Consider the following 23,944-nt stretch of genomic DNA (forward strand, 5'->3'; position numbering starts at 1 on the left):
CACTCGGCCCTGCCACTGGGGTGGCCAAGTGATGGCCAGTGCCGGTTGTTCCGCTCGCCTATGGTGCTGGGATCGGTGCCGGGACCGGGAACGGTGGTGGCTGCATCAGGACACAGACAATTCTGCGTCTGACTCTGATGAGTACTCTGTACCCGACCATGGGGGAGCAAAGCCTGACAGTGCCAGGGAGCGGGACCGGGGAGATGGAGATCGGCGCCGTAACATCATGGGCTTCCCCCAATGATGAATCAACGGCGGTGCCACCATCGGTGCTGTGACGGGTGTCGGAGTTGTCTGGGGTGCCAGGCACGATGCCACAGTCAATGCCGTCACTGGTGCTACTGGCATTGCCTGAGTTTGCGAAGCCGAGTACTGCACCCGTCATGGCAATGAAGTCTCGAGCCGCCTCCTATGTGTCCAGAATGGAGGGGAGGTCAAGCTTGTCCTCCAAATCGTCCCGGTTAGGAGAGTCTGTTCTCGCCGGAGTCAACGGCTCTGCAACTGGGGCCGGAGTCAACGGCGTCGGTTCTTGGGGACCAGACCACGGGTGTCCCACCAAAGGACGCACCCCAGTGGAATCTCTCCTCGGCTTCCTGACAGGGGAATGTCCCCTTTCTGGTTTCTTTTTCTTATGTGGCACCGGGGACTGTGAACGGTGCCGCCACGTGGCACTGGCCTTGCGGGCTGGGGAGCAGTGCCGGTGCTCCCTGGCGGAGTCCTTCCTCGGTGCCGGGACATCCCGCACCGAGGCCGGTGCACTGTACACCAAGGATGCCAGTGTTGGCTCTGGCTGAAGGGCCGACTCTATCAGGAGGAGCTTCAGGCAACAGTCACGCTCCCTCTTAGTCTTAGGTCTGACCCTCTTGCAAATAGGACACTTATCTGTCTGATGGCCCTCCTCGAGGCACTTTAGACAGGTGGTGTGCGGATCACTTGTTCGCATAGGTTTTTCACACCTCTCGCACGCCTTAAACCCAAGACCGAGGCAAGCCCCAGCAAGTGAAGAGCAGGGGGGAAACCCCCCAAAGTAAGCTAAACTAACCTACACTATTAACTAACTAACAACTATTGAACTATTTACATGGAAAAACAAAGGAACCACTAAGTAAGACACTTGCAGAAGCAAGAGACTGAGCTGTTCCAATGACCGTCATGGGCGGTAAGAATGAACTGAGCAGGCGGTGGGTCGGCAGGGACATATATACACAGCCATGAAGGCGCCACTCTAGGGGTCTCCACAGCCGACACAACAGGTACCACTAAGGGAAAAGCTTTCCAGCTATCGTGCATGCGGAGCATGCACATACCTACTGGAATGCACATGAGCAATCACTCAAAGAAGAACCTCCAGTTACAGGTAAGTAACCTCCACTTCTTCTTCTTCTTCTTCTTCTTCAAGTGATGGTCCTTATTGTATTCCACTGAAGGTGATTAACAAGCAGTACCTATGTAGTAGGAGTGTGCAAGGAAGATGATGGAGAACCGTGGAATGGCGGACTACTGCACTGAATGAGGTGTCCATTGCAGAATTGTGAACTAAAGCATAATGAGAAGAAAAGGTGTGTACCGAAATCTATGTGGCCACCTTACATGTCTGCAAGGGACACGTTGTGGAGTATGGAGGTAGTTGATGCTTGTGCTCTTGGGGCCCATATCCCACCTGGTGGGGACTGTTCCGATAATTGATAGCAGAGCGTAACACATCCGGAGACCCACTTTGAGATTCTCTGGGTGGAGATGGTCTGGCCTTTAATTCTCTCCACTATGGCAACTAACAGTCTAGGAGATTTCCAGAAGGGCTTTGTCCTCTGTAGGTAAAAGGCCTGGGTCCTATGGACATTGAGAGAGTGAAGCTGCCGTTCCTCATTTGAGGTGTGTGGTTTGGGAAAGAAGGCTGGCAAATGTATAGGTTGATTGAAGTAGAAGCGGGAAACCACTTTTGGTAGAAATTTAGGATGCAAGTGCAGCAAAATTATATCCTTATGAAAAGTGGTGAAAGGGGGGTTTGCCATCATGGCTCCCAGTTTGCCAACTCTTCTTGCAGCGGTGGTAGTCACCAGGCAAGTGACCTTCATAGAAAGAAGAGAAAGTGGTGGACCATAGGTAGCATATGAATCCTCAGACTCAGAGGAACCAGAGTCTTAAATGAATGGGGGTGCCGATGGAATAGGGTATGCTGTAGGAACATGACCAGAAGGAGGCAGATCTGATGTAGGAGAAGGGGTCCTCTTAGCAGGTGAATGGACCAGAACACACGGAGACCTTATCCATTCTAGGGCACACAGTTTGTGCGGCCCAAGAGCACATCCAATTCTCCCTGGCTTCAACGGCACCTGGTTCACGGACGGAACCAGGGCCAGTAAGGGTACCTGCCTCAGGACAGACAATTCACGCTGCGCCAGCGAAGCTATTGCAGGAGGGATGCGTGGTTCAGGAACCGGGATTGGTGGATCTGGCGAACGATGCGACTTCTTGTCACTCTTGTGGGCTCCACCATGGCCAGAACTCACGGCAGTGTAGCATCTTTCTTGGATCTGGAGGAAGACTTACTGCCATGCTTATGCGCATGCTTCTGTGTTTCATGGCTAGGCCCCAGCATCGGGTCCATAGTGCTGGTACAGGCAGAACTGGACTGGGACTCCACAGCAGGAGGTGCACTCCTGGATTGCTCAGGCCAATGTATGGGGGCAGGTGAGGGTTCCCCAGCCAGGATCCAATTGCGGTCCCATGGCAACCTCCATGAGGTGCTTCTTAAGGCACAGAGAAGTCTGACTTCCTGGGTGCGGGCAGGGAAGGAAAGGCATGCATATAACCCTCAGTGGAATACAACAGGACCATCACTCGAAGAAGGAGTATGCATTTTCTACTTCTTTCACCTACAATTAATGTATACTTATTGATAACATTTATGATCTTACCTCTGAGAAAGAGGTAAGACAATATTACCTTTCCATATTTCTGGGCGTACGACCCTGTGAGAAGGGAATGGAAAATGATGATGGTCTCATCCAAGTCCCATAGAAACACTCGCTGGGAAAGGAATTACAAAAGGAGGTTAATCTTGGGATATTCCAACTACCATGCTGCAGCAAACAGAAAAATCATAGAAACGTGGGGCTGAAAGGGACCTCGAGAAGTCATCAAGTCCAACCCCCTGCACCGAGGCAGGACCAAGTAAACCAAGACGATCCCTTACAGGTGTTTGTCTGATTTGTTCTTAAAAACCTCCAATGACAGGGATTCCACAACCTCCATTGGAAGCCTGCTTCAGAGCTTAACTACCCTTATAGTTAAAAAGTTTTCCCTATATCTAACCTAAATCCCTCTTGCTGCAGATTAAGCCCATTACTTCTTATTCTACCGCCAATGGACATAGAGAATAATTGATCCTCATCCTTATTATAACAGCTTTTAACATATTTAAAGACTTATCAGTTCTCCCTCAGTCTTCTTCTCTCAAGACTAAACATGTCCAGCTTTTCCTCACTGTCAGCTTTTTCATCATTTTTATTGCTCTCCTCTTGGACTCTCTTCAATTTATCCAGATCTTCCTTAAAGTGCGGTACCCAGAACTGGACACTGCACTCCAGCTGAGGCCTCACCTGTGCCGAGTAGAGCGGGACAATTACCTTCTGTGTCCAATGATATGTATACATGTAAAAAGCCACATGGCGCAGCTGAGCTGCTGTAGCACTTCAGTGCGGACACTCACTACAGCGAAGTAGTTAATCTACCTCCCCGAGAAGCAGTAGCAAGATCAATGAAAGAATTCTTCTGTTGACCTAGCAGTGTCTACACCAGGGATTAGGTTGGCATAGCTATATCTCTCAGGGGTGTGGATTTTTCATACATACAACACCTTCTGCTAACACTCCCTAGCATGGTACCAACTGCCTCACATTGTTGACTCATATTCGATTTGTGATCCACTAGAACTCCTAGATTCTTTTTAGCAGTTATTCCCCATTTTGAGCTGTGCATTTGATTTTTGCTTTTTAAGTACATTACTTGGCACTAGTTTTGTCTGAAATCAACAAGGTGGAATTCAGTACAGTTCTGAAATATTGTATTGAATTCTAATCCTGTCCTTTAAAGCGCTTGGAACCCCTCCCAACTTGGCATCGTCCACAAATTTTATAAGCATACTCTCCATTATCCAAGTCATTAATGAAATATTGAACAGTACCACACCCAGGACAGATCCCCGCGGGACCTGATTTGACACACCCTACCAGTCTCACAGCGAACCATTGATACGTACTCCGACTAGTCTTTCAACCAGCTGTGCACCCACCTTAAAGTAATTTCATCTAGACTACATTTCATGAGTTTGCTTATGAGAATGTTGTGTGGGACTGTGTCAAAAGGTTTACTAAAAAGCAAGATATATCATATCCATTGCTTCCTCCTTAATCACGAGACCAGTAACCCTAACAAAGAAGGAAATTAGGTTGGATTGGTATAATTTGTTCTTGAAAAATCCAAGCTGGCCATTCCTTATAACCTTATTATCCTCTAGGTGCTTACAAAAGGATTGCTTAATAATTTGTTCCAATATTTTCCCAGGTACCAAAGTTAGGCTGACTGGTCTATAATTCCCCACATCCTTGTTGCTTCCCTTTTTAAAGTTAGGTACTAAGGTTTGCCCTTCTCCAGTCCTCTGCAACCTCACCTGTCCTCCAGGAGTTCTCAAAGATAATTGCTAACAGTTCCAAGATAGCTTCAGCTAGTTCCTTAAGTACCCTAGGATGAAGTTCATCAGGCCAAGCTTGCTCTGTCACCCACTTTGTGGTTAGGTGGAGTGTCCCCTATAGGAATGGCCCACCGCTCTTTTATCGAGCTCCATCAACAGTGTCTTAATTTTGTGCCTCTGGTTAGAGAGCGGCATTTCTGGACTTCCAGTGCTCCTCCTGTTTTTTACCCAATTATCCCAGCCCCTTTCCCCTGCCAGAAAGGGGAAGGTAGACACGCTGGCATGACTGCTCTTCCAAAACGACTAATCAGAAAACCAGACTGTTCACTTACTTCCAGTTCACTGTCCTGAGGGGAGGAGGCATCTGCTTTCCTCTTGCCCCTGTTTTTCCCAGCCATGTTTTTCCTAGTCTGCTCATCTAACTCTTTACTGGCTGTTGCTCTTGGCAAAGATGGACTTGTGGATGGATCTCCTAAAAGAAACACACAACACTGTTCCCATCTCATGATCATACAAAATAAGCACCCAGTCCCAACACACCTCTCCTCCTGACAGCTCTTGGCCATATATCAGTCAGGACACACGAGATGTTATTGCACCTCACTGAGGCACCAGCAGTTGAATACCTACATAGAGCAAATGCATAGTTTTTCTGTCCAGTCATGTCAATACACACCCATCTCCCCAGTCAATTCAGCAGTAAGCCATGATGGGGGCACAGTCAGACGGTACATCTACAGTGCTGGCCCAGGTCAGGTGTCTCAGGTTTGTGGGGCTTGAGATATGGGACTAAAAATTGAATGTAGACGCTTGGGCTGCAACCCAGGGTCTGAGACCCTACGAGGGGAGGGCCTCAGAGCCTGGGCTCCAGTCAGAGTCGACACTGCAATTTTTACCCCCACAGCCCAAGCCTGTGTTAGTTGCCCTGGGCTCTGAGATTTGTGCCATAGATTTTTTTTTTTTTTTTTTTTAAATAGCATAGACCTGGGGTCAGCAACCTTTCAGAAGTGATGTGCCAAGTCTTCATTTATTCACTCTAATTTAAGGTTTCATGTGCCAGTAAGACATTTTAACGTTTTTAGAAGGTCTCTTTCTATAAGTCTATAATATATAACAAAACTATTGTTGTATGTAAAGTAAATAAGGTTTTTACAATGTTTAAGAAGCTTCATTTAAAATTAAATTAAAATGCAGAGCCCCCCAGACCGGTGGCCAGGACCTGGGCAGTGTGAGTGCCACTGAAAATCAACTTGTGTGCCATAGGTTGCCTACCCCTGGTGTAGACATACCCAGAAATGAATGCGGTTAGCTGGCTAAGGTACAAGATAAATGGCAGAGTTCCTCCAGCCACCTAAGAATTGTACCAAGAATAAAACCCTCCTCTGCCTAACTGCTATTAGAGCTACTTCTATTTAAATTTCATTTAAAAAATGGTAACTCAATATTTGTAGAGGGTTCCTGCAAGACCCTGAGCCCTGAGAAAGAGTTCTCTTGGAAAGGATTCTGACCCATTTTAGAGTACACTTATTATTAAGTTAGTTCATCTAACATCTCGTTTCCCCCAGGTTCCTGGGCTAGTTGGATGCCTTTCCTCACTGCCCATCCCCCAGCAGTTAGTACCTTGTACCACTTTCAGTGCAGTGTGAAATAGGAGAGACTCAACAGGGAGTATTAAACCACCCCTGTTTAGTTAACTGTTGCTGAAGGGCCAAGAGACCCTGCCGAAAAGGCAGCAGGTCTAACAGGTGAGGTGCAATAGTAGGCATTAATTTCCCTCTTTAAAGTATTTTAAGCTACTGAACTGGGAGCCCTAAATCTAAAATCAGGTTTTTTTTAAAGCAGCAGCTAGTTAAACTCGGCCCCACAACTTTCTCAGCCTTTGCCAAGCAGCCTAGCCAGGCTCTGGCTTAACACTCCTCCCACAGTGGCACATCAAAAGGGAAACCACCACTGCCCCCTCAATCCTACTGTGAGGGGCTCAGGAAGTAATAGAGCCATCTCTACCCCTGTAAGAAAGGGATGTGGGCCTTTTGGTGATGAGGTCCCAATCATGCACTATTGTGAGTTGAATCATGACATGACATCAGCAGAAAAGGTCAGCCAGACAACAGGAAAACAGCTTTAGACCAACAGTTAAATCCTTCTCGGCTACATTTGCTGCATCTTTTAACTAAAATACCTGACAAAAGACTGGGGAAATTAACGGGACACACAAAGACATTTATATACAAAGTACTTTCTGGAATTTCTCTTTTCCTGGTTTCTACCTCAGATCAATGAGGAAATTTCACCCAACAATTCCAGCATGAAGGCCAATGAGTTGTAGTTAAATTAGGGCATTTCTTTTAGAAGGACATCTGATCTTGATTTAAAGAGTCCAAATGATGGAGAATTTACTGCATTGCTTAGCAATCGGTTTCAATGGTTAATTACACTCACTATTAAAAAAAAAAAGTACATCTTAGTTCCAGGTGAACTTTGCTGACCAACTCCCAGCCACTGGATCTTGTTATGCCTTTGAATGCTAGATTAAAGAGCCTGCTACAATCAGAAATCTTGTCCCTGTAAATATTTATAGATGAGTGATAAGATGAACAGGTTGAGCTCCTTCACCACTCTCAGCAAGGCAGGTTTTCTAGGCCTTGAATTATTCTTACAGCTTTTCTCTGTTTTTAAAACATCCTTCCTCTCTTGGTGCCTCATTTTCCCAGCTGTACAATGTGGGTTTTGTAAAGTGCTTTCACATCCTCTGACAGGGCTGCCAATTTCGTTTGGACGTATTCTTGAAGGTTTCATCACATGACAATCTTTAATTAAAGATGTTTCTTTAATTTCTGGAGATTCCAGGACAATTCTGGAGGTTGGCAACCCAATCCCCCTACATATGAAATCTCTGTGTGAGACTATGACACATACTAGGGGATAGGACACTTCATAGCTTGTGAAGGCTGAGTTCATTGCACCCACCAGGGGCTTACTGTATCCCTCCATCAGCCCCCTGTGGGCCACCCTCCCATCCCCCTCTACTTTAAGGACTCCCAGCAACTCTCCCACACACCCCTCACACCAGGGGCTCTGTGTGCCCCCATTTCCTCCTCCCTCTATACCAGGGTCCCCCATTAACCCCCAAGTCAGGGGCTGTGTGCAACCCATTCCCCCTTCTACCTCAGGCCAGGGGCTGTGCGCGCCACCATTTCTTCCTCCCTCCATTCCAGGATCCCCCATTCTGCCTCCTATGTCAGTAGTTTTGCCCTGTGTGTACCCCATTTTCCTTCATACCAGGGTCCCCCTCCCAGCTAGGGTCCCTCATTCCCAAGGTGTTCGCATCCCCCTTACTCCTATACCAAGGTCCCCTATTCTTTTCCCCACTGGGATTTTCTGCTATCCCCTTCTTCCCCTCATGTCAGGGGCACTGTGCATGCCCCCATTCTTCTCACCCCCAACCGTGGCTCTGTATGACCCCCCACCTTTATTCATCATTATTATTTCTCTTCTTTCTGCCTGGGAGTAAAGTAATTCAGGGTGTTAACACACTACACTCAATTGGGGGGGGGGGGCAGAGATTAGATGCAGGGTACTGTTATGCTGGAAGATACTCATCGGTGTAATCTGTCAGTTCTTTGATCTACAGCCAATTGCACAGGTACATGAAGCTGTGGCTGTGCTAAACACATGGTAACGGATCCATGTATCCCCCATTTCCCCCTTCCTGGTTTTCCAATTTCCCCCCAACACAACAGGGTGCCACTGATACCTAGAACATTTGCTGAAATTAGGAATTAATTGGACAGGGCATTCAGAAGTTATCCTGTGACAGACAGACAGGCAAATACCATCAAATTGAGCGTAAGGCCTCAAGCTCAGCCCATAAATATAAGTGCAAAGTGAGTGTGTCTTTTTCCCTCAGGATCTCTCCTCATAACCTTCCCAACCCTAACTTTCACCAGCTCATCCTACCATAGCCAAGGGAAGTGGTCATCACGGGGAAGTTGGGTCTATCAGAGTAGAGAGGGGCAAAACATCTGCTAATTTAGAAAAGAAAATGTCAGCTCCCCTTCCTCTGCAGAGCCTGGTTTAACTTTCATTTCCCTTCCCTGAAGGGCCTTAGAAACAACTAATGGGATGGCTCTCGGTATCACTTAGAGCTAGAGGAACTGTGTGAAACTTGATCCACTCGGAAAGGAGTCTTTACTTAGCGCACGTTTGTTTCCCCCTCACTGGAAGAAGAAAGTTGCTTCAGAAGCACTGTGAAAAATGGATGTCACCATGGGGGAACAGGCAACAAGCAGAGCTGCCTTCATCAGTGCCAGTTAATATGACAAAGGGGATTGGAGGAAGGCAAGGGAAGAATTTCATGAGCAATGCTGGGAAAGAACTTGTTCTCATGCAGAGACTTTCAGAGCTAAGGAATCCCAGATGCTTTGCACAACACTGAGTTAGATGCCCGCAGTGCAGTGACACAGCTGCACTAGCTCATACATGAGAGCATGTTATTGAGAGAGGGAATGTTGGCCATTCCCCCAAAATTATCTTTAACTTTTATTTGAAGTGTTCCAAGGGATCTTTAATTCCCACCTGACAGCAGCCACCAGAGACAGGCAGAAGTTTAATGCAGATGGCACCTATAACCATATGACCTCCGCAGTCTTCCACATCATACTGAAGGGTGTGTAGTGGGAGCATAGGATAAAGAATGGGTCAGGAAACCAGATATTTTAGGCCCAAAGGAGAAACAAAATGGCAAAAATCCTTCCCTGAAAATGGACGGAATATGCGCTGCACACATCAACACACAACGATGCCCCTTATTACACTTCTGAATTGCACTCCCTGCTAGGCCCGCCAGCGTGCTGTATAACAGAGGAGGTCTGAAATCCACCCTACTAAAGCTGCAGCACTTACCAGATAAATGTCTATGCGCCGTCCGCGTAGGCACCATGGCATTTGCTTTTTCAATTGGATATGTGGTGGTTGCTAACATGGTACTCTCCAGGCTGCTATCTGCTGGCGCTATAACCCCGAAGCCAGAACTTGGGTAGCATGGCTGGTATTGGCTTTGGCCAAGAATTGTGTAGGTAGGATATTCCTATTCAAAGAAAGGATCAAATAAGGTAGGAAAAGGCTGTTCCTCAGAAAACACTGAAAACCAAATGGGCTGCTGGGCTAGAATGCCTTTGGGACAGAGAAGCGCCAGCAAAAGTTCAGGCTCTCTCTGCTTTGGCCCCCAGCACCGTGAGAGCGCTCTATGGCAGAAAGAGCTGGTCCCCAAGGGGGAAAGAGCAAGTAGGCAGACAGGATCGCCCACTCCAAACTTACGGAGGGAGAAGAAACAGTGTTGCCTGCTAATGAATGGTTTTTAAATTCCAACTATATCAGAAGGGTTCTCCCTCTCTGCTCACCATCTTGTCAGACTCTTTGGATGCATCCCCTTCCCCTTTCCTTGCTGAGGGAGACTGAGAAGGGTTTAAAAAGCTGTGTGACTATATTCTTCGCTGTAGAATTCTACACTTGAAAATTAGGTTGGCATAACTATGTCGATCAGGGCTGTTCAAAATCTACCCCCCTAAGCAGCGTAGTTCAGTTGACCTAAGTCACTGTGTAGACAGAAGAATTCTTCCATTGACCTAGCTACTCCTGCTTGTGGAGGTGGATTCCCTACACTACCAGAAGACCTCCTCTCAGTGGTGTAGGTAGCGTCTACGCTGAAGCGCTCCAGCTGTGCTGTTGTAGTGTTATAAGTGTAGATAAGCCCTAAGCTAATCATAGTTATGCTACTTACACTTCTGTAGTGCCTGCCACACAGGGATCTCCAAGTGCTTTATGGTTACTGACCCTCACTTCTCTCTAAATTGACAGGGTGGGAAACTGAGGTACAAGGAAGTGAAGTGACTTGCTCAAGGTCCCAAAGAAAATCTGTGGTGGTCAGGAGAATCACAGAATCATAGAATATCAGGGCTAGAAGGGACCTCAGGAAGTCATCTAGTCCAACCCCCTGCTCAAAGCAGGACCAATCCCCAGACAGATTTTTGCCCCAGATCCCTAAGTGGCCCCCTCAAGGATTGAACTCACAACCCTGGGTTTAGAAGGCCAATGCTCAAACCACTGAGCTATCTCAGCTATCTACTGACTCCCAGCCCTGTACTTTAACCACAGAAGTAATTCTCCACACACAGTGAACTTGCTCTCTGTAAATCCAGTGCCCAACAACAAAATTTTGAATTTACTTCATGCCCCAACTAGGTGTCCCCATTGGCAAGAAAATGCTGCAGTGAACAAGCTCTGGGGACCATTTAAAGTGGTGACAAATATTTAGCCTTAAAATACTCAAGTACTTAAAAAAAATGAATAAACAGTTACACTCCAACTACTGTGATGTCAGAATATTTGAAAATAAAAGCTACACCAGATGTGCCCGAGAGAAGAAAAGATAGCAAGATGTTTTACCTGGTGCGAGATGCTGGCTACAGCTGGTGTTGAAATATTGACAACAGTCGAGGACGTGGAGACTGGGCTAGCATTGGTAGTTGATGCTGTAAAAAAACAAATAAATCAAAGAATGACCATATGTTAATATATTTTAATAATGTAAAAGGGAGAAGACCTATTGTAACTGTGAAGCAGTCACATTTCTAGTCCTAACTACACTAACTAATAGCTTAAACAGAGTTTGCCAGGACAGTAGGGATGGAGCGTAATGTTTTAAAACTATGTTTTTATAATGTGCTATATCACACTTTTTATAAGGCCTTGCCCCCTCCATTCCTGCCACGCAAATAGTGCTAATTAGGTTAATGTCATGTGTTTTTCTATTAATTTGTATTTCAAATTTTGGGACAACAAAGACCAGAACACAAGATGTATTTGTTACAACAGATAAAAACAAATAAATCAATACTAACAGTAAGAGATCTGAATAGCATTTAAATTAGTTCTGATAACATTTTTATCCAACATTGTGGATGAGGCCTTAAAATATTTGATCCCACTGAATTCAACAACTTCAGGAAATACTAAAACCCATTTAAATCATTACATATAAAGCTACTTCATACTGAGAAACTGTTGGTATTTAACCTTTGAAATCCATGTGAAATTACAAGTATTTTCTGGAACAGGTCCCTTGAGATCACTGTTGACAGCAGCTCTGTGAGACAGACCATGCACTTACAGATACAATTTTACTAGAACAAATATTTTGAGATGCTTAGCAACCCGGTCTATAGAAGGGTTGCATTTTCAGCCAATTTTAGTTCACCTGAATCCCTGGAGGCGCCTCCCTTTGGGGAGGGATGTAAATTAGAGCATTTATGGTTTTCAAGTAGCAGAATAGTCAGATTAGACTGCGGTCTGCTTTGGGTCTCAGGCGGCCGAAACCCAAAATGACACGTCCAGTGAAATCCAAAAGTACACATTAGGTGCAATCAGAGAATGCCATTATGCCTCCGTCATGCCTGCCCAAACTCCATAAAAACAAAGGTTCCTGGTAGCACAGACTGTAAAGAACTCTTTGTGGAAACTGCACAGTATCATCCATTTTATCTCCTGCCATAAAAAAAATAATCATTTTCTACAGATACCACCTGTGGAGGAATCTCAGCACGAGACTGAAAAACAACCCAGGCTCTTCAATGGTTTGGTGTTTTCCCATCCTTGAGGGAGGCAGCGGAAGGGAAGAACTCACACCAGGCCCTTCCTGGTCATTGCATGCTGCCTCCTGGTGAGTCTAGATACTGCCCTTTGAGGATTCCAGTCAGTTCCTTCAATTTAGTAGGAGTTGAAGCTCCCGAAAAGAAAAACTGATCCAAGATGTGCCTTAGAGAAAAAGGAAAATCCCGGTGCAAAAAAAAAATACCCAAGAAAGGTGACCTTCCCTCAGAGAGGTGAGAGAGAACCCTCCAAGATGGCATCTCAAGAAACGCAGAATGACAGTGAGGTAATTCTCTCTTCTCTAAAGACACCATTGGTGCAGGAATGCCATCCTGAAGAGGAAGCCCCACAGAAAGAGGAGTTTAGCACATTTAGAAGATGCCCTTTCTCAAAACAACACACACAGCACAGCTGTTTGGAAACTCTCCTCACCAACCCAGAAGCAGAACTCTGCAATGGATCCTGTGGAAGCCTCAGAGGAATTTCATCACCTTGGGATCCCTGCACCCAGACAGAAGCCTTAGCAAGGAAAGGGGAACATGGGGAACAACTGCACAAGGTGATGTGTTCTTGGAGAAAGAGAACCAACTATTTATTGTGAGCCCCACTCGGGTGGAATCTCTCAATGGGAAACATCTAGTGCCCTGCCTCCGCTCCACCCACACTGGCAGAGCCATTGGCCCCATGCAGAATCCATTAAGACCTACAGAAACTCCTTTGAAAAGTCTGTGGGGAGGAAAATCTGATTCCTGCTCCCAGTACGGAGCTAGGAGAAGCCTGAGAGCCCGCAGAGCGGGGGACGGAGGGAATGATTGGGGAAGCTGGTCAGGAAGCCAGGACACCTGTAGGATCCTCTGGGGAAACCTGCAAAGCTTAAGAGCTCTGTAGGGCTACAAGAGTCACTAGGGTCAAGGTGAGGTGAAGTCCTTGTGCTGCTGCTGTGCCCCCACTGTTCATGGGTACCTACGGTGGCACATTGTAAATCCCTCACCTTTGTGAACAGTACAGAATGGTTTTGTAACACTAACCATAACAGGATTTTCCATCTTTATCTCAAGTCCCAGGACTTGCCCTTGCCTACCCCTTGGGATCAAAGAAGCATCTCAGATTTGAGCAAGGAATTGTCTATGGCCACAGGCCACACACACACTTTCCAAAGTTGAAATAAAAGATTTTTGAGGAGTTAGAGGGGAGGCCAAGATCAGGCTTACAATGGAAAGCAAGTCTCAGCCTTAACCAGGGACAGGACGCTGCTGCTCCATTAAAATGGGTCAAAGAAACTATAGAAAGGAAAAAAACAAATTGGGATTCTGGTAGCAACACAGACATGCTTCCTCTTGTTACCCAACACCCTGAGGATATCGCCTTGTCATGGCCCACCTGTTTACATATTGTAATGTACCAGGTCTTTAATAGGGTTATATTAAACTGTGTCAGCAATGCTCTTTCAGCAACCGCCTGACACAGGTTACCCTGAGGGTCAACAATTCTTCTGTGTGTGTGAGTGCCACAAATACAGCAACATCGTTCTGCCCTTCTGACATGCCAAAAGGAATTATCCCCAGGGCCCATGTTTAAATGGAGTCACAGAGATTTGTGTCTTCCTTCTGTTATCCCACCCCCAGTTTTCTTTATTTCTCCCTCCTGTTTCCAGATTGCTTCTCCAGACCCTGCATCTTCACCGCCCCCCTCACTGCTCCATTCACCCCAGAATGCTCTACTTCAACCATCCTAAAATGCCCTATCCTGCTCTGCTTCACATGCTAATAACAGAGAGCAGAGCAAAGCAGAAGTAGAATTGACAAATTTTGTAAGTTTGACTTGGCTGCTTTGCTCCTACATGGAGTGGAACAGTGAGGGAGGCAAGGAACAGCGGTTCCTTCCACATCTGACCAGACTGGTTTGTGCCCCCTCTGGCATGCACGGTGGGAGTTGCGGGTTCCCGGGTGTATACATTAGCAAAATTAGCTCAAAGAAAATCATCTGCTTTTCAGCTCCAGGGGGAGCTTTTATGTTCATCTGAGTACACTACCCAAGTTTGCTAAGTCAGTAAGTGCACCTGGGCAATCACCAGAGTCCTGAGCCATGGCATTACTTTAGGCAGAAGTCTGAAGACCAAAACATGCAGAACTTGAACTAAAATACATATCAACTGGGCCAATAATACAGCATAACCACATACCACTGAATACATATTCTCCTGTAATTTCTGTCAGGTTTTTTAGGGTTTGTTTTAAAGAGCATTTATTCTGAATAATTATGCTTAAGTAACATTTTTAAGACTCTAGCTGCCACCTTATCTCTCTTAGTCCCTTTGACTCTGAAGTCAAACAAACGAACAGTCTGTTCTACTAAAGTGCTTTTCCACTCCTCCAGCTCTGCCCTTGATCCTTTCCATTTTGGATTCTGCTCTTTCCACTACATTAATGGCCTCTCCAGGATCACCACTACTGGCTTTCTAATAGCTACATCTACAGGGATCTCACTTGCCCTCATCTTTCTTGCTTTCTGTTACTTTTGACACAGCTGATCATGTTCTCTTCCAATCTCATCTCTTCTGTGTGTCAGAGATCTCTGGCATCTCCTCTTACCTTGCTGACAGCATCTTATTCTGCAGCATGTCCTTTAATAGGGGAGGAGCAGCTCTCTCTTGGTGTCCCAAATAGTTCTAGGTTTCAGAGGGGCAGCCGTGTTAGTCTGTATCAGCAAAAACAACGAGGAGTCCTTGTGGCACCTTAGAGACTAACACATTTATTTGGGCGTAAGCTTTCGTTCTGTTCTCAATATCCACCTCTTCTCCTCTCCCAGTGACCATAACTTCTTGGATACTTTCAACTACCACCTCTATGGTGAGGTTACCAAATCTACCACATTCACTCCAAAAACTGACCTGATCTTTCCTCCTAACCCCACCATTCCATCTCCCTTCCTTTTCTGTCTACACTGACAACTTCTCCCTCCCTCTCTTCCAGGCTCATATCTCAGTGCTCCCTCCTCCTCCCAGCATCCAGTGCCTTGCTAAATCCTAAAGTTTTTCTTCCTACTATCCCCCAAATTCACCCTCCCCTCACTGTCCCCAAGGCAAAGACCTCTCTCATCTTTCCCTTTAACCATCTCCCGCCTGGCCTGCCGCTGCTAAATTTGCATCTCCCCTGCTCAGACCACACCAGCCTTTTCATTCAGACTTCCGGTCATCATCAACAAGCCCTACCTAAGCTTGCCCCTGGTTACATCTAGCATGGCCACTCACACATCCACAGAACACCAGACATTCCAGTACTTCTGGGAATGATGTGGGCCGACCCCCACTTGTGAGATCTCGCACGCACCATGCCACATGATGGACACCATTTTGAAAAGCGTGCTGCTGCACCCCATGCAGCAAGATTATGCCAGAGGGCAGAGGGCTCTTCAAAATGACATCCCCCATCCAATACCTGGTGAAACCACATCCAGTTTGGTCTCAGTACTGGACGGGGGACAATCCTTAGAAAAGCAGGACTGTCCGGCTTAAAACTAAATGGAGAGCCTGCCTAGCTAAATCCCAACTCACTCCTCTCTCCCTTCCCTGTCCTCTTGCCAGCCTATCTCCTTTTGCCCCCTCTGGCTTTGCCCTCTTTATCATGCTGCCCTAAATCCAGAACATTCTCCCTCTCCTCATCAAGTGCCTTCTCTCTCTTTCAGCCACACCTCTTAATCTCCTCCCACAACTCCAGTCACCATGGATGAAGTTACCATCCTTCATGTCACTCAGGCCCATCCCTGCGGGTTATCTTCAACCCGGCCCTCTTTCTAGAGACGTATGACCAGGCAGTGCCTAAACCCTGCCAATTTTTCCTGAGTAACATCCTTTCCTCTCCATCCACAACTCCCATCCAGATTCCCATCACCTTGTGTCTTGACTGCTGTACCCTCCTCTTTTCCAGCCTGGACAAATCCCATCTTGCCCCATTTGTATCCATTCAAAGTGCTGCTGCAGAGATCATTTTCCTAGCTCATGGCTTCGAGCACATCACCCCTCTCTCTGCATCCCTCCACTGGGTCCCCGTTCTCCACTGCACCAAACACAAAACTATTGTCTTCACTTCCAAGGCCCTTCAAGCCTTACCCCCACCCATCTATTCTCTGTCACGCGATGGTGATGCTGCTCTGCCCACGATATTGGCCTTCAGTGCCTACTGGTTAACCTTTCAAACGCACCTTTGGGCTGTCCCCCCGGCTGCCTTTAACACTTGGGAGGAGCTGCCTGGAACCATCAGCAAAGCACCTCAGTATCTTCCTTCCAATCCCTCCTGAAAACCCCCTGATGCCTACAACGGTTAGGCAGGTTGTGACCACTGCCTATCATGGTGAGTAGTGCTGTATGATTGTTTCTTGGTTCTCCCCTATCTGTCTGTTCTATTCACCTGTTCTCTCATCTGAGACTTCAATTAGAAGTTCTTTGGAACAGAGACTATCTTTTTGTTATACATGTACCAAGTCTACCACAATGGGGTCATAATCATTGACTGAGGCTCCTAGGTGCTACTACAATACAAATAAATAATCCCTCCTTCCTTCTCCTCACTACTAATCCCCACCTCTCTTTCTCCTGAATTGCTGTCCCACGTCTTGTCTTTCTGTCTCATTCTGATGGTGGTGATGTGGGGTATGACAGAAGTAAGGAATAGCTCTTATCGGAGCTTGCAAAACTCTCTCTAGAAAATGTCATTATCTCTATATGATGAGATGATAATAGTGACCGTGAAAAAAGCTGGACAATTCAAAGGGAAGACTGACACTTTCCAGAAAGCATAATTATGCTCTGAAAGGCAGTTCCATCCAAAGGATAACATGGGGCTCCAAATTTATACTCTCACTGCGTATCAAATGCGTACAGTTTGTAAGTGAAGAACCTCAAACTCCAAGAATCTGAGGGTCAAGTTGGATTTCTTCTACCTCTCACATCACCCCCGGTGAGCCTGTATTCTGCAATTGGAATTTAGATGGCAATTCTAGTGATGGTGCAGGACACAGGACAGCATCCAGCAACCTCTTACATATCATCTTATTTTTATGGCAATTTCCAAAGAAGTGAAAATTTATTTTTGTCAACAAAGGTACACGCAGAGCAGCTTCACTGAAAGGAGCCATTTCTAGACAGTCACTTTTCCATTTTAACTCACAACAAATCGATGTTTCCAGTGGTCCCTTCTAACCCTATGATGGGAAATGAGTTCAGGATAAATGCATCCTTGGGCCTTTCCTGATCACAATGCAGTGAGCTGAGAAAGCATCCGCCTTAATGATGCACTTCATCAGCTGTACAATTTATGTCATGTTAAAGCCCACACAAATGAGAAACTAGCACTTCTTGAAATTCCTTTCTGAAAAGGCATTTCTAGGAGGTTCTCAAAAATCCGAGAAATTTGTCAAAGGATGAATTTTCACCGGAAAACACATTTTCACTAATAAAATGGCAAAAATCAAACCTGAAACAAGTAACTTTGCATACATTTTTTTCAACTAAGCAGCACTTTTACTTCCCAATATTAAAATGTGAGTCCCTGGCAGGGGGTGGGTGGGTGGATATTTGTATCCAGCTCCAGTGTCTACAGCTTCACTTTCTAGCTGACGTTGTATAGTGAAGCAAGCACACACACTGGTACCCAGTGCAGACCATCTCTGCCACCCTAGCTAGCACAAAGAAAAGAATACCCTTTTCCTCAAGAAGCAACACATGAATCTTAGTGCAACTCATGCCCAGGACTGCTAAGAAACAGCTTGAGTTACAAGAGCATTCTGAGGCGCGGCATGCAAGTGAACAACATTCAATCTCCTCTTTCCACCCCGCTTTTGTTCTTCACGCTGTTAGGATTCATCAGCATGGCATAACCCGGCTGGGTGCAGGCAGAGCTCTATATAGAGTACAAACCACACACACAACACACAGGGTCTGGAGCGTACAAGAAGAGAAAAATATGGCTTGCAAGGCACAGAGAAGCATGCACAAACCAAGAGCAAACATGCTGACCTCTTTATTTGTGGTATCTGGACACGAATAGGTGAAGAGAGATGTAGATAAAAACCATGCCAAGTTACCTTGAATAGGATAAGAATAATGTGCTGGGCAGGACTGGCTTGTGGTTAACCCTGTAGTGCAGGTAAGAACATTGTGCTGACTTGGAGATGGAGTCTGAATTAAACCACTTTCAGGTTTCATACCTGGCCACAGTGCACCTGAATCAGATAAATTGGACCAGTTACAAACAAATACGCTGGGACCAAACAGAATGCTTACTACCTGAGAACAGTTTGTCTGCTTGTTACCAAAGTAAATGACTGACAAAGTCACATATAAAAAAATAATATTGCTTTTATTTTGCAATAGCAAATTCCTGATTCTCGGGTTGGATTTGAGCTGCTGAGATAAAGCTAGCTGAAAAAGAAAAGCTTAGAGACCAGCAAGGGTAGTTTCTAAACCTTTCAATGGAAAATTCTTTGACCCAACAATAGGAGCTATTGCAATGCTGGCACCAAGGAGCCACTCATCATTCTCTGGGACTTGGACTGCTACAAAGTGTTCTCAGTAGCCCAGACTGCTACTCAGTGAGATAATGATCCAGCACTCATTTAGTCAATGGCAGTCCTTCCATTGGCTTCAATGGACACTGGGTGGCTCCCACAGTATTAAAGGGGAATTCAACTTCCTATCTAGTACTTAAGAAAAAAAAAAAAAAAGACGAATTAAAAGTAGTGTCAGATCCTATACCTGACCCTGAATCTCCTGCCGATTCATGTAGTTTTACAATTACACTTGACTATTTGTTTTTAAAAAATTATTTCCCTTGTTTCTGTGCAAAAACTGACAAATGGGGGGGAAATGACTGACTGCCTTCAGGGGAAAACAGTGAAATTGACTGCATAGGCAGGGCTCACAAATGCACAAAGTAAACAAACTCCAAACAGGAGAATAAGTTTTTCCTCAAATCTCTTACAGGTATTGCTTAAGATCACTAAAAAGAACAGGAGTACTTGTGGCACCTTAGCGACTAACAAATTTATTTGAGCATAAGCTTTCGTGGGCTACAGCCCGCTTCTTCGGATGCACAGAATGGAACACACAGAAAGAAGATATTTATACATACAGAGAACATGAAAGGTGGGAGTAGCCATACCAACTGTAAGAGGCCAATCAATTGAGATGAGCTATCATCAGCAGGAGAGAGAAAAAAACCTTTGAAGTGATAATCGAGATACAGACTAACACGGCTGCTACTCTGAAACCTGTCCTTAAGATCACTGGAATTGTAACAATAGTGGCACACATATAGCAGTATGACTTCTCAATGCACATGTCCCTTTAAGGTTCTGCCTACTGCACTCAGGTGAGAACTGAATCAGCACGAACAGCATCTCAACAAGGCAGCCTAGTCAGGAGCAGGGTTCTGCAGACCTCCTAAGCTCCTGATTTCAGCAGCTTTCTGAACTAACTCCAACATCAGCAATAACAAAACAATTGGAAATGGCAGAAGTGCTAAATGACTTTTTTGTTTCAGTTTTCACCAAAAAGGTTAGTAGCAACTGGATATCTAACACAAAGACTACCAGTGAAAATGAGGTAGTATCAGAGGCTAAAATAGGGAAAGAACAAGTTAAAAATTACTTAGACAAGTTAGATGTATTCAAGTCACCAGAGTCTGATGAAATACATTCTAGAATACTCAAGGAACTGACTGAGGAACGATTTAAGCCACTAGCAATTATTTTTGAAAAGTCATGGAAGACGGAAGAGATTCCAGGAGACTGGAAAAGGGCAAGTATAGTGCCCATCTATAAAACAAGGGAATAAGGACAACCCAGGAAATTACAGATCAGTCAGCTTAACTTCAGTACTCGGAAAGATAATGGAGCAAATAATTAAGCAATCAATTTGCAAATATCTAGAAGATAATAAGGCGATAAGTAACAGCACGGATTTGCACAAGGGCCAAGGGGCTGAGATAGAACTGCTAAAGAGACTCTTCATTTTCTGACAGCCTCTTCCCCATTTTAACTGGGAAATCTTACAAGTAGGATTACTTTTGTTTGTTTGTATTTAATTTCCAAGTTCCTTCTTTTACTTTTAAGTAGAAGAGGACAGAGGAAAGCAAAACAGTCTCATTTGTTTGGCTCAAGGGCAGCTACCAGCTTCTAGACATTTCCTTTACCTTTTAAAAAAAAAAAAATCCTTCCTGTGCCAATGTTGGTGTATAGGGCAGAAGCCAGCTTCTTCCATTCCTCAGTCATTTGCTGCTGCTTCCATTTGTTCTGTGGTGTTGAGATAAACTATTCGGCCGTCCCTGCTAAGGGTTCTTCTTAGGATTTCTTTTAGGCACCCTCATTTCCTCACACCAGTTGGTTTCCACTTGACAGCTTCATGTGGGAGTCTGTGTGTTGGAGTACTGCAGAAAGAGATCTGGGGGTCATCGTGGATCACAAGCTAAATATGAGTGAACAGTGAAACATGGTTGCAAAAAAAACAAAACACAAAAAAACATCATTCTGGGATGTATTAGCAGGAGTGTTATAAGCAAGAAATTAGAAGCAATTCTTCCACTCTACTCCATGCTGATTAGGTGTCAACAAAAGTATTGTGTCCAGTTCTGAGCGCCACATTTCAGGAAAGATGTGGACAAATTGGAGAAAGTCCAGAGAAAAGCAATAAAAATGATTAAAGGTCTAAAAACATGACCTATGAGGGAAGACTGAAACAATTGAGTTTGTTTAGTCTGGAGAAGAGAAGACTGAAAGGGGACATGATAACAGTTTTCAAGAACATAAAAGGTTGTTACAAGAAGGATGGAGAAAAATTGTTCTCTTTAACCTCTGAGGATAGGACAAGAAGTGATGGGCTTAAATTGCAGCAAGGGCAGTTTAGGTTGGACATTAGGAAAATTTTCCTAACTGTCAAGGGGGTTAAGCACTGGAATAAATTGCCTAGGGAGGTTGTGAAATCTCCACCATTGGAGATTTTTAAGAGCAGGTTAGACAAACACCTGTCCTACAATTCTATGATTCTACATGCCCCAAATATATCCAGCTTTTCCTTCCGATTCTGGTGGAAACAAGCTGCTGGCTGGTGATTCTCAGATCTTTTAACTGGTGAAGAAATCTTTCCAATCAATGTCCAGAATCTTTCATAGGCACTTATTTTTGAAGGTATCTAATTTTCTGTCTAATGTCTTAATAGACCTCCAGCTCTCGCAGCCGTATTTTAGCACCAAAATTATGTCTGAACTGAAAATTCAGAGTTTTGTTCTGGTGATGTATATATTTGATTTCCATACGTTGTTGAGTTTAGTACATGCTGTGGATGCCTTTCCTACCCTTGATGTCATTTCCTTCTTGAGGTCTCCATTGGCTAACATGGTGATTCCCAGGTAGATGAACTGTTCTACTTTCTTGATATTTCTGCCTTTTAATGTGATGTTAATGATTGATGTCTGGGTTTCAAGGATAAAGAAGAACAGGAGTACTTGTGGCACCTTAGAGACTAACAAATTTATTAGAGCATAAGCTTTCGTGGACTACAGCCCACTTCTTCGGATGCATATCAGGATGTTTGTTTTAGCATAACTAATTTTGAGCCCTGCTTGGTCTGCTTTTTTTGCCAAGTTGTCTGTCTCTGTTTGTAACTTTTCAGGGGATGTTGTTCAGTAGCACAATATCATTAAAGTCTAGTTCTTCTAGGCATTTGTCACCTATCCATGGTATACCGGTATTTGTGTTGCTAATACACTTCTTCATTATCCAGTATATGGTGATGCCAACCAAGAGCGCAGATAAAATGCAGCCCTGTTTCACGCCACTGTCCACGCTTAACCACTCTGTTGCTCGGTTGTTCATCCTTACAGACTACTTCACATCTTTGTATGTGGCCTTAATGAATTTACGTAATGCTGATGGAAATTGCACAGTGATGTGTGTATCCATGAGAAGCCCATGACAGAACCTTCACAGCTCAGCTGGGTTTGAGTTATCACAGTGAAAGAAACTAGTTTTTAAAAGAAGGAAGTAGTGTATTTTTCCCAATTTGATATACGAAATACACTCATTCATTAGCCCGTTCGTTTATAAGCTGACCCCCCCCAAAAATGGATAGGTAAAAATAGCAAAAACTGTATGACCCTTTCATAAGCCGCCCCTATATTTCAGGGGTTGGAAAACTTTGGCTCCCAGCCCGTCAGGGTAAGCCGCTAGCAGGTCGGCACGTTTTGTTTACTTGGAGTGTCTGCAGGCATGAAGCACCTCAGCTCCCTGTGGCCACGGTTAGCCGTTCCCAGCCAATGGGAACTGTGGGAAGTGGCGCGGCATGCCAGGTAAGCACCCTGGCGGGCCGGGCCAGTTTATTTACCTGCCGCGTCCACAAGTTTGGCCGATCACGGCTCCCACTGGCCATGGTTCACCGCTCCAGGCCAATGGGGGTGCCGGGAAGCGGCGCGGGGCGAGGGATGTGCTGGAGCGATCAGTGGGAGCTACAATCGGCTGAACCTGCGGATGCAGCAGGTAAACAAACTGGCCCGGTCTGCCAGGTTGCTTACCCTGGCGGGCCGTGGGACAAAGGTTGCCAATTCCTGTATTAGATATTCAATTCAATGATTCTATAGAGTTTAAAATCATCAAATTTTGGTGTAGACCCGTTTATAAGCCGACCCCCGCTCTTTGATGCGTCACTTTTTTACCAAAAATATTCAGCTTATGAATGAGTATATACGGTAATTCAAAGATGGCTGAACACAACTGGCTCAAATTTGCTGAAGAAAACTCTTCATTTTTGGGCTGAGACCAAACATGAAAAGAGGGGTTCAGAAGAAAACTCCTTTTTCAACCCTAACTACAGTGATCACTAAGCACAACTGCTATAAAAATACCTACATATGTTAAGGTGATGTAACGTATCTTACAAAGCAATTCACATTATTGTTATAGAGAGCAAGGATAATGCCAAACTTAAACCATGTGGGCTGAAATTTTCCATGCTGGGCATCTACCTCAGATGTAATTTATTTATTTATGAACGTTTCAGCAAAAGTGGTTCAGCTGTCCATTAGGGGGAAATGCACAGAATCACAGGACTGGAAGGGACCTCAAGATGTCATCTAGTCCAATCCCCTGCACTCATGGCAGAACTACGTATTCTCTAGACCATTCCTGACAGGTGTTTGTCTAACCTGCTCTTAAAAATCTTCAATGATGAAGATTCCACAATCTCCCCAAGCAATTTATTCCAGTGCTTAACCACCCTGACAGTTAGGAAGTTTTTCCTAATGTCCAAACTAAACCTACATAGCTGAAATTTAAACCCATTGCTTCTTGTCCTATCCTCAGAGGTTAAGAACAACAATTCTTCTCCCTCCCTCCAATTTGTTCTTGACAAATCCATGCTGACTGTTACTTATCCCCTTATTATCATCTAGATGTTTGAAAATTGATTGCTTAATTATTTGCTCCATTATCTTTCCAGGTACAGAAGTTAAGCTGACTGGTCTGTAATTCCCTGTGTTGTCTTTATTTCCCTTTTTATAGATTGGCACTATATTTGCCCTTTTCCAGTCTTCTGGAATCTCTCCCATCTTCCATGAC

The 23,944-nt window shown here is 45.0% G+C and overlaps 1 protein-coding gene across 4 annotated transcripts in view; it reads right to left on the reverse strand.

Moving 5' to 3' along the window:
- The window catches only part of EYA3 (EYA transcriptional coactivator and phosphatase 3), a 133,264-nt gene that overhangs the window by 33,391 nt on the left and 75,929 nt on the right, over positions 1–23,944 (reverse strand). For 3 of the 4 annotated variants that reach the window (XM_034753752.1, XM_034753751.1, XM_034753754.1), the window contains 5 exons: positions 18,422–18,559; positions 11,138–11,223; positions 9,596–9,779; positions 5,026–5,165; positions 2,947–3,030 (listed from right to left, as the gene is read on the reverse strand). In XM_034753752.1, coding sequence (XP_034609643.1) covers positions 2,947–3,030; positions 5,026–5,165; positions 9,596–9,779; positions 11,138–11,223; positions 18,422–18,559 — 632 coding nt within the window. The remainder of the gene's footprint in view (positions 1–2,946; positions 3,031–5,025; positions 5,166–9,595; positions 9,780–11,137; positions 11,224–18,421; positions 18,560–23,944) is intronic. The other variant, XM_034753753.1, reaches the window with a different exon arrangement.

Source organism: Trachemys scripta, chromosome 20 (assembly GCF_013100865.1).
Source record: "Trachemys scripta elegans isolate TJP31775 chromosome 20, CAS_Tse_1.0, whole genome shotgun sequence".
NCBI classification, from domain to species: domain Eukaryota; kingdom Metazoa; phylum Chordata; order Testudines; family Emydidae; genus Trachemys; species Trachemys scripta.